Source organism: Lagenorhynchus albirostris, chromosome 5 (assembly GCF_949774975.1).
Source record: "Lagenorhynchus albirostris chromosome 5, mLagAlb1.1, whole genome shotgun sequence".
Classification (NCBI taxonomy): domain Eukaryota; kingdom Metazoa; phylum Chordata; class Mammalia; order Artiodactyla; family Delphinidae; genus Lagenorhynchus; species Lagenorhynchus albirostris.
The window spans coordinates 119,302,126-119,315,095 of NC_083099.1; the positions used below are offsets into that span (position 1 = coordinate 119,302,126).

The window sequence follows — 12,970 nt, forward strand, 5'->3', positions numbered from 1 at the left end:
AGTCTGGCAATTGCTTGCAGGATTATTCTTCTCTTCTTAATTACTAAGCTCTGTAGACTCCCCAATATTATCCCTAGGGTGCCTTGTCTGCTCACTCTGCCCTCTCACCATAATAAAATTCATCTACACTGTGGCTTCAATTACTGCTCATAATCAAATGCTCTACATTTCTATCTACAATTCAGACCACTCCTCTGAGCTTCAGCTGCCTATATAAGCACCTACCAAAAATATGCTTCAGATTCAATAAGTTTGACTCCAAATGCATCTCCATTCCAGTGTTCCACATTATAGCCAAAGACACCACCGTCTCTCCATCTGAGAGAATCCCAGTCCTAAGAGCCATCTCCAACACCTACCCACACCTCACTCAATCCATCACTGATTCTCATGGATTTTATCTCCCAAGTATTTCTCAAACCCACTAATTCTCTCCATTTCTACCACCACTAGTCTAGTCAAACTCTCTACTATTGCAATAAATTCCTATTTGTTCTCCTCCCATCCATTGTTGGTTTTCTCTCATTTTTGTCCACACTGCAGTCAGAGTTTATGAGATTATAAACTCCTCAAGGTCAATGTGTTTCCATATAATTCATGTACCCAGCACAGTATCTTACCCAATTATTAAGCAGGTATTTACTGCTTCTGCTGCTATGTCTACAGCTAATGATTTTTATGGTGAAGAAATTTTAAATGGACACAACAATACCTTATCCAAAGAATCTTGAAGAAATAAAAACCAATAGTTTGATTCCAAAAGATACAACATCCACTTTAAGCTTCTTCTTGCAAAAACACTTCATCTACACCCCTCATAATATCAGTGAGCTCCACAAACATGCCTTTGTCTGTGAGCCCTTATCTGATCCTAGAGTTTAAAAAGGATGAGTTGGTTTAGATATCAAAAGAGAGTTAAATGCCTGAGGAGATCTGAGGTATTGTACTGATTAAGAAATCTCTATTATTAACTTACAGATATTTTATTGCTATTTTTATCATATTTCTCTTATTAATCAATATTGTTCTATGTTCCTGGCATCTGAAATATGCTTATCAACTTATTGAGTTAAATCAGTTTCTGGCCAAAATTTTGTCATATAACCTTGTCTAACCAGAGATGAGCCCAGGAAACATAGTCTAATTGTGTGAGAAGAAAATAAAAGAAATGGGGAAAACATAGCATTCTCACTAGTACAGTCTTAACAGAATTTTGTTCTACTGTTTTTCTGATAGACTTTAAATCAATTCTCATTTTATTTTTTCAGGTATCATCATTTTACCTTTTAACAAACATTTCCACTTATGTTGTAGATGCCCATGGTTTTCACTACAGCCATATCCCCCTTTTAAGGAGCCTAACCAAAGCCACTTCATTACCAGTCTGGTCCTTGATAAGTGGTCAGTAGGCTACATACATGTGCTCAGTATCTGGCAACAGAAGTTACAACAACGGGGTATCAGTTTCCTAGGATTCTGTAACAAAGAACTACAAACCAGGAGGCTTAAAATTATAGAAATTTATTATCTTATAATTCTAGAGGCTTGAAGTCTGAAATCAAGGGAGGATTCTCCCTTGCCTATTCCTAGCTTCTGGTGGTTGCTGACAATTCTTGATGTTCCTTGTCTTACAACTAAATCACTTCCATCTCTGCTCCGTCATCACATGGTGTTCTCCCCTCATGTATCTGTGTCTTTTGTCTTCTTGTAAGGAACAGAATTATACTGGATTAAGGACCCAACGTACCACAGTGTGCCCTCACTTTAACTAATCACATCTGCAACAGCCCTATTTCCAAATAAGGTCACCTTCTGAGGTACTAGTAGTTAGGACTTCAACTTATCCTTTTGGAGGACATAAGTCACCCCAGAACAAATGGGTAAACACCTGACAAACCAGACTGTCTCAGCACAGCTTTCCCGAAAAGCAGAGTCTGTGATAGGACTTGTGAGTAGGTTGACTTAGATATCAGAAGGGAGCTAGCATTGGGGAGAAGTGATTCCAGTGAGTAGGAGTGAGGGGATGAGAAGAGTGAGATGGAAGGAGGAAGAGCCAATAGCAGGGCACGTTATTGAGACTGACGCTGAGGACACAAGGGGCTCAATTCTGCTTTCTCTTCCAGAAAAGTCTCAGAACACCTCGTAGAATTACATGCTAGAAGGAGGGAAAGCAGATGCACTTATGCAGCCACCCTCACTCCTTACTCTTTGAGGGAGTATGAATTCACAGGGATGTTGACTTCCACGTCCTTACACGCCAATGTACATGGACAAAGTGAGCTCACTCCCAGCGGCATAACTAGCATCCAAGGATCTTTACAGGGCAGAAAGCAAAGATGCACGACTGTCAACCTGAAGTCAGTGAAAACCTGCCCAGAATGTCCCACTCCAGCCACAGCTAAATCAGAGTTGTGACTGAGTGGACATAAACCAAGCCACTAACTTCTCTCTCCTGGGGACATGGAATTGGGATTCAGAATCTATAATCAGTTGATTGGTGGCACTTGAACAAGCAGGAACTGTAAGCTCCTACAAGAGCCATATTAGAAAAACAATTTTGGCCTGAAGAAGCAATGCAGACACACAGCAATATGAATATGAATAAAGTGGACACCTAGAAGATACAAAGAACAGAGAGCATGCTTTCCCTGATGAATGACAGCTAGACAAGGGGTCTGCTTGGCTGCCTGACTGCTCTCCAGGGTTTCCACAAAACCCACTGATCTGCCTCTACTGGTGTCTGCGGGACAACTCTCTATCCTCCCAATAAATGTCTTTTTTCGGTTTGTAGCCCAGATGTCATATGAAGCCTCCCTGCCACTCAAGATCTGGATAAACTTGGATGCATCTCTATATATGTGGAGATCTAAACACCTATTTCAAAATTACTATTCAGATTACTATGAATGTTATTCATCCTTTGAATAAATTACAAATGAATAAATAAAGCACTATGAATTATAAGGAAAGAGCTGGAGTGTGCATCTGCTGCCCATCTGATTGTAGCTGGGGAAATGTATGCCCATTACTGCCAGATTTTACAAGATGGGCAAGATATCTGGATCTCTATTAAAATCTTCCCAATTTTGAATGATGTCATATAATTTAAATGTTTTAAGGCATTCTATAAACTAATCACGTTTGTGTACCAGAGCTGGCTTTGTGGGTCTAGTTTCAACCTCTGTCATATTCCTGGAGCCACCTCCTCTTCCTCCAGGCTCTTGCGATTTCTTCAGAATCCTCTGACCTGACCACGTTGTCCCTCATGTGAAATATGCCCCTTTCATTGATTTCCCCAACACAAAATAAGCTCAATAAGAATTTCTCACTAGACACTGATGAAAGAAATTAAAGATGATACAAATAGATGGAGAGATATACCATGTTCTTGGATTGGAAGAATCAACATTGTGAAAATGACTAGACTACCCAAAGCACTCTACAGATTCAGTGCAATCCCTATCAAACTACCCATGGCATTTTTCACAGAACTAGAACAAAAAATTTCACAATTTGTATGGAAACACAAAATACTCCGAATAGCCAAAGCAATCTTGAGAACGAAAAATGGAGCTGGAGGAATCAGGCTCCCTGACTTCAGACTATACTACAAAGCTACAGTAATCAAGACAGTATGGTACTGGCACAAAAACAGAAATATAGATCAAGGGAACAGGATAGAAAGCCCAGAGATAAACCCACGCACATATGGTCACCTTATCTTTGATAAAGGAGGCAAGAATATACAGTGGAGAGGGGCTTCCTTGGTGGTGCAGTGGTTGAGAGTCTGCCTGCTGATGCAGGGGACATGGGTTTGTGCCCCGGTCTGGGAAGATCCCACATGCCGCGGAGTGGCTAGGCCCGTGAGCCATGGCCGCTGAGCCTGTGCGTCCGGAGCCTGTGCTCCACAACAGGAGAGGCCACAACAGTGAGATGCCCATGTACAGAAAAAAAAAAAAAAAAAACAGAATATACAGTGGAGAAAAGACAGCCTCTTCAATAAGTGGTGCTGGGAAAACTGGACAGGTACATGTAAAAGTATGAAATTAGCACACTCCCTAACACCATACACAAAAACAAGCTCAAAATGGATTAAAGACCTAAATGTAAGGCCAGAAACTATCAAACTCTTAGAGGAAAACATAGGCAGAACACTCTATGACATAAATCACAGCAAGATCCTTTTTGACCCACCTCCTAGGGTAATGGAAGTAAAAACACAAATAAACAAATGGGACCTAATGAAACTTAAAAGCTTTTGCACAGCAAAGGAAACCATAAAAACGACAAAAAGACAACCCTCAGAATGGGAGAAAATATTTGCAAATGAAGCAACTGACAAAGGATTAATCTCCAAGATTTACAAGCAGCTCAATAACAAAAAAACGAACAACCCAATCCAAAAATGGGCAGAAGCCCTAAATAGACACTTCTCCAAAGAAGATATACAGATTGCCAACAAACACATGAAAGAATGCTCAACATCATTAATCATTAGAGAAATGCAAATCAAAACTACAATGAGAATCATCTCACACCGGTCAGAATGGCCATCATCAAAAAATCTAGAAAAAATAAATGCTGGAGAGGGTGTGGAGAAAAGGGAACACTCTTGCACTGTTGGTGGGAATGTAAATTGATACAGCCACTATTGAGAACAGTATGGAGGTTCCTTAAAAAACTAAAAGTAGAACTACCATATGACCCAGCAATCCCACTACTGGGCATATACCCTGAGAAAACCATAATTCAAAAAGAGTCATGTACCACAATGTTCATTGCAGCTCTATTTACAATAGCCAGGACATGGAAGCAACCTAAGTGTCCATCAACAGATGAATGGATAAAGAAGATGTGTCACATATATACAATGGAATATTACTCAGCCATTAAAAGAAACGAAATTGAGTTATTTGTAGTGAGATGGATGGACCTAGAGTCTGTCATACAGAGTGAAGTAAGTCAGAAAGAGAAAAACAAATACCGTATGCTAACACACATATATGGAATCTAAGAAAAAAAAAAAAAAAAAGGTCATGAAGAACCTAAGGGTAAGATGGGAATAAAGACACAGACCTACTAGAGAATGGACTTGAGGATATGGGGAGGGGGAAGGGTAAGCTGGGACAAAGCGAGAGAGTGGCATGGACATATATACACTACCAAATGTAAAACAGATAGTTAGTGGGAAGCAGCCGCATAGCACAGGGAGATCAGCTCGGTGCTTTGTGACCACCTAGAGGGGTGGGATAGGGAGGGTGGGTGGGAGGGAGACGCAAGAGGGAGGAGATATGGGAATATATGTATATGTATAACTGATTCACTTTGTTATAAAGAAGAAACTAACACACCATTGTAAAGCAATTATACTCCAATAAAGATGTTTAAAAAAATAATAATGTCTCACTAAAGAACAAATATTGTATGACCCCGCTTAAATGAGGTACTAGGTAATCAAAATCATACAGACAGAAAGGAGAATGATGGTTGCCAGGAGCAGGGGGAGTAGCGAATAAGAATTTAGTGTTAAATGAGTACAGACTTTCAGTTTGGGATGATGAATAAATTCTGGAGATGAATCATGACAATGGTTGCACAACACTGTGAATGCACTTTATGTCATTGTACACTTTACAATGGTTAAAATGATATATTTTGTGTTATGTAGATTTTACCATAATTTTTTAAACTGAATTTTTTTAATTTTGTGAGTTTAGGGGACTTTGCTGAAGGTTCTGGGAGTTTTCGAGGAGGATTCACATTATGCTAATGCAGTCTTCTACTTTCTTCTCTCTTCCTCTTCCTAGTTGTGTCCCTCTCACCTTCTCTTCCCTTTGCCCTGGGCACACCAAGATTCACCTCCTCTATTAGAAAGCTCATTGTTTTTCTAAATAAAGACACTTCTGTGTAAAAACAATTCTGGTGATTGCTACTAGAAAAATAAAAGTCTCCGTCTTATTAAACATTAAGTTAGACTGACTGAATTTCTGATTTTTCAGGACGAAAATTATCTCTGACTAAAGCACGAGTACTTATTTACGTATTTTCTAGAAAGAGTGGGATATCTTTCTTAAGACAATCTTTAATCTATACCTGTGTGATATGATCCCAAGAAAGCTATAGCACAGCGAATGGGTAATATCACACATTAATAGTTCCATACTTCTGAAGTATGTAACAGCAGAGATAGAAAAGATGAGGTGTTGGAAGATATTAAAACAGAACTTCCATCTTCTGGATTCTAAATTAGCAACGTATTAGAAAGCCATGCCTGGATATCTGTAAACAGCAGAAAGGAGAGCTGCCGCCTCTCTAATTTAATACCAACCCCCCAGGAGTAGTTTACTGTCAGAGTTTTATCATGTATTATGGAGACAAGTATTGGCAGGCTTCCACAAGATCCATATAAGCTTTTATCTCTTCCCTAGATCAGGTCACGTGACAGACAGCTGGATCCTTACAGAGGCTTTTACCATCCTTTTAGTAATACACTTGGTGATTGAGTTGAGTCCCATAAATCTAGTCCAGAGTTACAACCCCACCGGGGTTTATCCTGTTGGTCCTCAACCATCCACCACACGTGTGCATTAACATTTCATAAAAACGCCACTTACAGGTCTCTTAAAAGCTTTCTCATTTATAGACTAGAGTCTTCAAAGACCTCTTCTTTCTTGATAACTGAAAATAGTTGTTAGACCTTAATAATAATTCAAAAACAGAAGACGACTAACTTCTATTCTGCACTAAAATTTCACAATGTTATTCAGGCAGAAACAATGTATCGATATCAAAGTTATTAATAGGTGGCCCTGACTTATTCTTAGTTCTTATCTAGTCCTATAGAATCACAAAACATCAGTAATAATGGTATTTGAAGATTAGTTAAAAATTAGTTAATCCAGTGGTTACAAATTGCTCAGCCATAGAAGAAATCTGGCTTGCAGAGATGTGCAGTTTAGCACACACCATCTTTTTAAACCTTTAGAATTATTTACCCCATTTTAAAATGTGGAGATTGCCCATCAGTACTTAAAGATCCGGCTACACTAGGCTGGTGTCCCCATGTGGTAATGATGGCCTGGAGCCTGGAAGCCACCGAGGTCTGTGGACAGGACACGTGTTCGCCAGTTCACCACAGTCCTTAACAAACCATGCTTTATTCATCTAAGTATCCTGCCTGGACTTTGTAAACATTTGAAATGTTGACCTGTGCCATTTTAGAAATTAGAAAATATGAGATTAAGAATGTTGAAATGACTCCTTTAAGAGTGGATAGACAAAAAGTGACAAAGGTACCTGATGTCAAATCTTGTGTCTACACAAGTTTCTTCTGGTTCCTAGAACTTACTCTTCATGAAATGCTACAGCGTTCTAGGGGATACAGTTTGAGGAACTTTGTGCGTTCACTACAGTATTAATTCTTTTAAATTTTTTTAAGTTTTTTAATATGTTGTTATCTCTACTGTTAACACAGCTTCAGTTTAAACAACAAATGAGGGGACTTCCCTGGTTGTGCAGTGGTTAAGAATCCGCCTGCCAATGCAGGGGGCATGGGTTCGAGCCCTGGTCCTGGAAGATCCTACATGCCTTGGAGCAACTAAGCGCATGCGCCACAACTGCTGAACCTGCACTCTAGAGCCCGTGAGCCACAACTACTGAAGCCCGCATGCCTAGGGCCCACTCACTGCAACTACTGAGTCTGTGTGCTGCAACTACTGAAGCCCGCGCACCTAGAACCCATGCTCCATAACAAGAGTAGCCACCACGATGAAAAGCCCACACACTAAAACAAAGAGTAGTCCCCGCTCGCTGCAACTAGAGAAAGCCCGCACGCCGTGACAAAGACCCAACACAGCCAAAATAAATAAATAAAAGTAAACAATAAATGATCAACAAATTAGTTCTGAATATCTAAATATAGTCCAACAGTTTCTTACAGGCTTTAGTTATATTTTTTGTTCTGTAAGTGACTTTTATTTAGAATTTTTTTTAATCTAACAAAGTTAACATCAAAAAAGAAAACATTAATGGTCAGATGAATGCACTTTTTCTTCTGTATCTTGAACCATTTCAAATAATGGCTATGTTTTTATAACGTGAAATGTGTATCTATTTGTCCCCTTCTGTTGAAAACACAAGTTTACCCCAAGACCAAAAAAAGAAAAAATGAAGGAAAGAAAAAGTGAATGCTGAGGGCCCTTGGGTTGAGCTACATCAAAAATCCTCGACTTTCACCTGTAGATCTTATCTCCGCTCTCTCTCTCTGCCCCAGGAAGCCGACCTATATCAAGATTCCATGACTTCTGTCTGCTAGTTGGCTCCTACCAATAGAAAGCTGTGCAGCAGAGGTAAAGAGGCAGAAGAATGAAACTAGTGTATTTATTCCTCTAAATCTCTCCTTACAAGGTCACCTTAAGCTGGCCGTATCCTCAGTCCAGAGGTCAATACCCCATTCGTGGTGACACCCTACACAACTTATTCCTTCCGAACTAAAGAAACCATTCCCTCTCCTTGTTTCTTTAGACCTGGGGGCTGATGACATCTTGGTTGCTACTGAGCTCTAGGTCAATGCACCATTCCTCTAGTTCCCCCTTCCTGCAGCTTTGTAAATAGTCACTTTGTAAACAAACTCTCCTTGAATTTCCTATTCTAAATGTGCTGTTAGGGCTTCCCTGGTAGCGCAGTGGTTAGGAATCTGCCTGCCAACACAGGGGACACGGGTTCAAGCCCTGGTCTGGGAAGATCCCACATGCCACAGAGCAACTAAGCCTGTGCGCCACAACTACTGAGCCCACGTGCCACCACTACTGAAGCCCGCGCGCCTAGAGCCCGTGCTTGGCAACGGGAAGCCACCGCAATGAGAAGCCCACACACACCGCGACAAAAAGTAGCCCCCGTTCGTTGCAACTAGAGAAAGCCTGCGCGCAGCAATGAAGACCCAACACAGCCAAAAATAATAAAATAAAATTGTTTTTAATGTTCTGTTCATATTAAGATCCAGACTAACAAGAGTCACATTTTATTTGTATAATACTTTTTAAATTAATATAAACAAAGTGAAGTACTAGATGAATGTAAATAGTATGCACGATCACCAGAAGAAGCCAAAAGGAACTTCAGCTAGAAGCAATTAATCAAGAGATTTCTAAACAAACACGATTTCCTCTCTGAGACGAATTATAGTAAGATCTATTAATATAATTCTTTCACCTCCACAAAACATATTTTTGCTAGTTCATATCTCTTTTAAAGATTTTTCCCACTTCATTAAATTAATACATGCATTATTCCATCTTCTTCCATCCACAAGCCCATTTCCAAGAAGCAGCTATTCTACCCCTATATCATTTTTGCCTGATTTTTTCTTCCATATCTTTTAATAATATGCTTCTCATTCTATTTCCTCATTTATAAATTTTACATATAACCTAATTTATTATAAGTGAGGAATGAGCTGGCTCACCATCAACCCCCTGCCAACCAGTTGTTATATTTCTATTTTGAGTTCCTCATATAGTTACTTTGTATACTTAGTAAAATACTAACATCTCTGTTCTTTATTTCTACAGCTGTGGACAGTATATTGTATAGCAGTAAACCAAATGCATACTTTGGCCAAATACCAATGCAAACCCAAATGTGTCATATCCATAATTTTTCTTCCCACTTTCTAAGAAGATATTAATGACCATAGTTTTCATCTCAGCATCACTCTGTTCTTTTCTCCTGCAATTTCTATCATCTGTGTAATAACTTTTGCAATGTCAAGCTCAATAGTAGATACATATGATTAATTCTTCGATGCTTTATCTGTAAGTTGGTGTAAAGGATGAAAGTCAATAAGAGTATTAAGAACGTAAATGTACTTCTCTGCTGATCCAAGCAGTCTAGATTGATTATTGTGATATATTTTTCACAGTTTTCTAATTGTAGTGATTTTTCTTTGCCTTTATGCCAGCACCAGTTGATATAAAATAATAGGTGTTCTATTGAATCCCCCTTTCTCCTGCTGCCTCAGTGTAAACTGGCTGAACTCCAGGCCTGCTGCATAACTGTAGTTCAGCGGTTTCCCTTCACTGTTCTTCTAGAGACAAGTTGGCTCCACTATTTCAAGGATGCCAAGATTTTTTATGTCTTAATTTTCTTCCCCTTTTGGATATAATCCAACCTCAAATAACCTCCCTTTCAAGGGTGCAGGAAATTTTCTATGACTCTTAAGACATTATTCATTAGAAGTTTAAAGCTCTTTCTTCACTGTCTTCCAACATTCAACATTGTTGATGGAAAATATGATCCCAGACTTGTCATGTTTCTGTAGGTCACATTTTTTTTCTCAAGAAAAATTTGAGAGTCTTCTCTTTACCCTTTGTAATTTGAATTTTCACAGTGATGTGTCTGGGGATGTGTCTTCATTCATTGTACTGAGAACTCAGTGCTGTCTTTAACTATTTCTAGCACTAAGAAATTACCTTGTATTTTTTATTTGACAATGTTCTCCATTCCATTCTCTTTGTCCTTTTTTTCTGGAATTCCAGGTCTCGGATTTTTTTTCTGTCTCTTAAATTATGTATCTTTTTTAGCTTCGTTCTACTTTCTGTTTAATTTCTTACCTTTATCTCCCAGAGTTTCTATTAAATTTTTTCTAGCAGTATTTTGGTACCCTCAGGGTCAGTGCCTCGGACAATTCCCTTGGAAGCAATATCACAGAGGATACCAAGGACATTGGCATGGTGAGGGCAACAGACACTAACCTAGTGTGAGAGAGAAGAGGGAACAGGAGTGGAAAAAATGAACGAATCCCACAGACCTCTGAAGTAACCATGTAAAGTATGTGAATAAGGAAGGAAACCAAATTTAATGGGCATTTATTAAATTATTTGCCCAGCACTGTTATCCTGGATTTCTTCATTAACATTCCTGCCCCCCTACACACACACACACACACACACACACACACACACACACACACACACACACACATACACACACACACACCCCAACATGACTGTGGCTACAGTAAGCTGCCATGTCCTGGAGCTTGGCTTCATCACTGTTGTCCTCACCTCATTGGTTCAAGGTGGATATCTGAGCCAAAATTAGTTCATCAATCCCTTCTTCAAGGACTTTTTTTTAGCAAACTTTTTATTTTAGACTAGTTGTAGATTTACAGAAAAGTTATGAAGATAGTATATCCCTATACCCTCTTTCCCCTATTTTAACATCCTACATTAGTATGGTACATTTTTTGCAATTAATGAACCCTTATGGTACATTATATTAATATTTTCCTTATATTTTATGACCCTGACAGGTTTTTTGGTTTTTTTTTTATAATTTAAATACATTTTTTAATGTAAAAAGGCATAAAATTTCCTTTATAGACAACTTCTCATTTATCTACCATGTAATGTCAAATGTGCCTGTAATCCCATAAAATAAGTATGATTCTTATGAGAGAACAGAGCCAGATCAAATGCATCATTAGGAAAAAACATGCATACTAGACTATGAATTCTACTGAGGACAAAGGCCATTACTTTAAATACTTTTCAATTCCCCAGTTCCTGATGGGGTTCTCAGAACAGAGTTTCTTGGTTAATGAATAGCAAATTGATTTATTGGTTAAATTAGCAACTATGGAGCTTCCTGACAACAACATAAAATTAGTGGATAACTCACCAGAAACTGGCTTCTAGATTTTCATTTTAATTACTACTTTGAAACAACATAATTTAGTACCAAAGGTTTAAACACCCAATATAATTTCTAGACTGTGAAATCAGCATTATTTATATCTCATCAGCTATACAAAACTCATCAATTTTTCTTTTGAAAACGGTAGTAGAAATCCCAAAGAATAAGGGAGAGACTACTAATTAAAGGTCATGTTTACTAATCTAGCACCATAATTCCATTCTCAGGACCTCCCAAGTGGCTGGAAGGAGGAAGGGAAGAAGTGAGGATGTTGGAAAAGTAAGGGCTGTTCTTAACTTGTGGCCCCATTTGTGCTGTAAGGCAATGCAGGGTCTAGCAAAGAAGAAAATTGCTGAGGCTGGAGATGAAAACAAAAGCTTTTGGTTCAGATGGTAAAGGAGGCCCTCAAGAACAGTAGAATCAGTTTATCCAGGAGGCAGTGCTGGAGTTGGCCTCATGAACTAGGGGGTTTCTTCTTGGCATCCACGTCCTTTTTAATTTCTTCAAGTTTTTTAGCCAGGTTTGGTATGTCATAGTTCTGAGCCAGATACATTCCCACCACATTGCCAAGAGTAAATCCAAGCAGGAGCTGGAGCATAATGTTGGTAAGGAAGACTCGTAGGTCAGCTGCAGCTCCGTGGGCACCCTGACAGTTTTAAAATCAGATATTATGTAAAATGTCCCTCAGTTGAAATTTATCTGATATTTTTCTAATGATTAGACTGGAGTTGCTGGTTTTGAGGAGAAAGACTACAGAGGTAAACTGTCATTCTCATTACAAAATATCAAGAGTCCTTACTATCAACATGACTTACCACTGTTGTTAATCTTTTTTTTAATTATTTATTTATTTATTTATTGTTGGTTGCTTTGGGTCTTCGTTGCTCCACCGGGCTTTCCTCTAGTTGCAGCAAGCGGGGGCTACTCTTTGTTGCGGTGCACGGGCTTCTCATTGTGGTGGCTTCTCTTGTTGCGGAGCACAGGGTCTAGGCACGCAGGCTCTGGTAGTCGTGGCATGGGGGCTCGGTAGTTGTGGCTCGCGAGCTCTACAGTGCAGGCTCAGTAGTTGTGGCACACAGGCTTAGTTGCTCCCAGCATGTGGGATTGTCCTGGACCAGGGATTGAACCCATGTCTCCAGCATTGGCAGGCAGATTCTTAACCACTGCACCACCAGGGAAGTCCCACTGTTGTTAATCTTAATCACCTGGTTGAGGTAGTATTTGTCTGTTTTCCCCACTGTAAAGTTACTCTTTTTCTCCCTTTTCATATTGTAGT

The 12,970-nt window shown here is 39.3% G+C and overlaps 1 protein-coding gene across 1 annotated transcript; it reads right to left on the bottom strand.

Moving 5' to 3' along the window:
- Positions 1 to 11,686: 11,686 nt before the first annotated feature.
- Positions 11,687 to 12,342, bottom strand: LOC132520676 (short transmembrane mitochondrial protein 1-like). The gene has a single exon (XM_060149404.1). It carries the CDS (start codon positions 12,290 to 12,292, stop codon positions 12,149 to 12,151), a length of 144 nt encoding a protein of 47 aa, XP_060005387.1. The 5' UTR covers positions 12,293 to 12,342; the 3' UTR covers positions 11,687 to 12,148.
- Between the last annotated feature and the right edge of the window lie 628 nt (positions 12,343 to 12,970).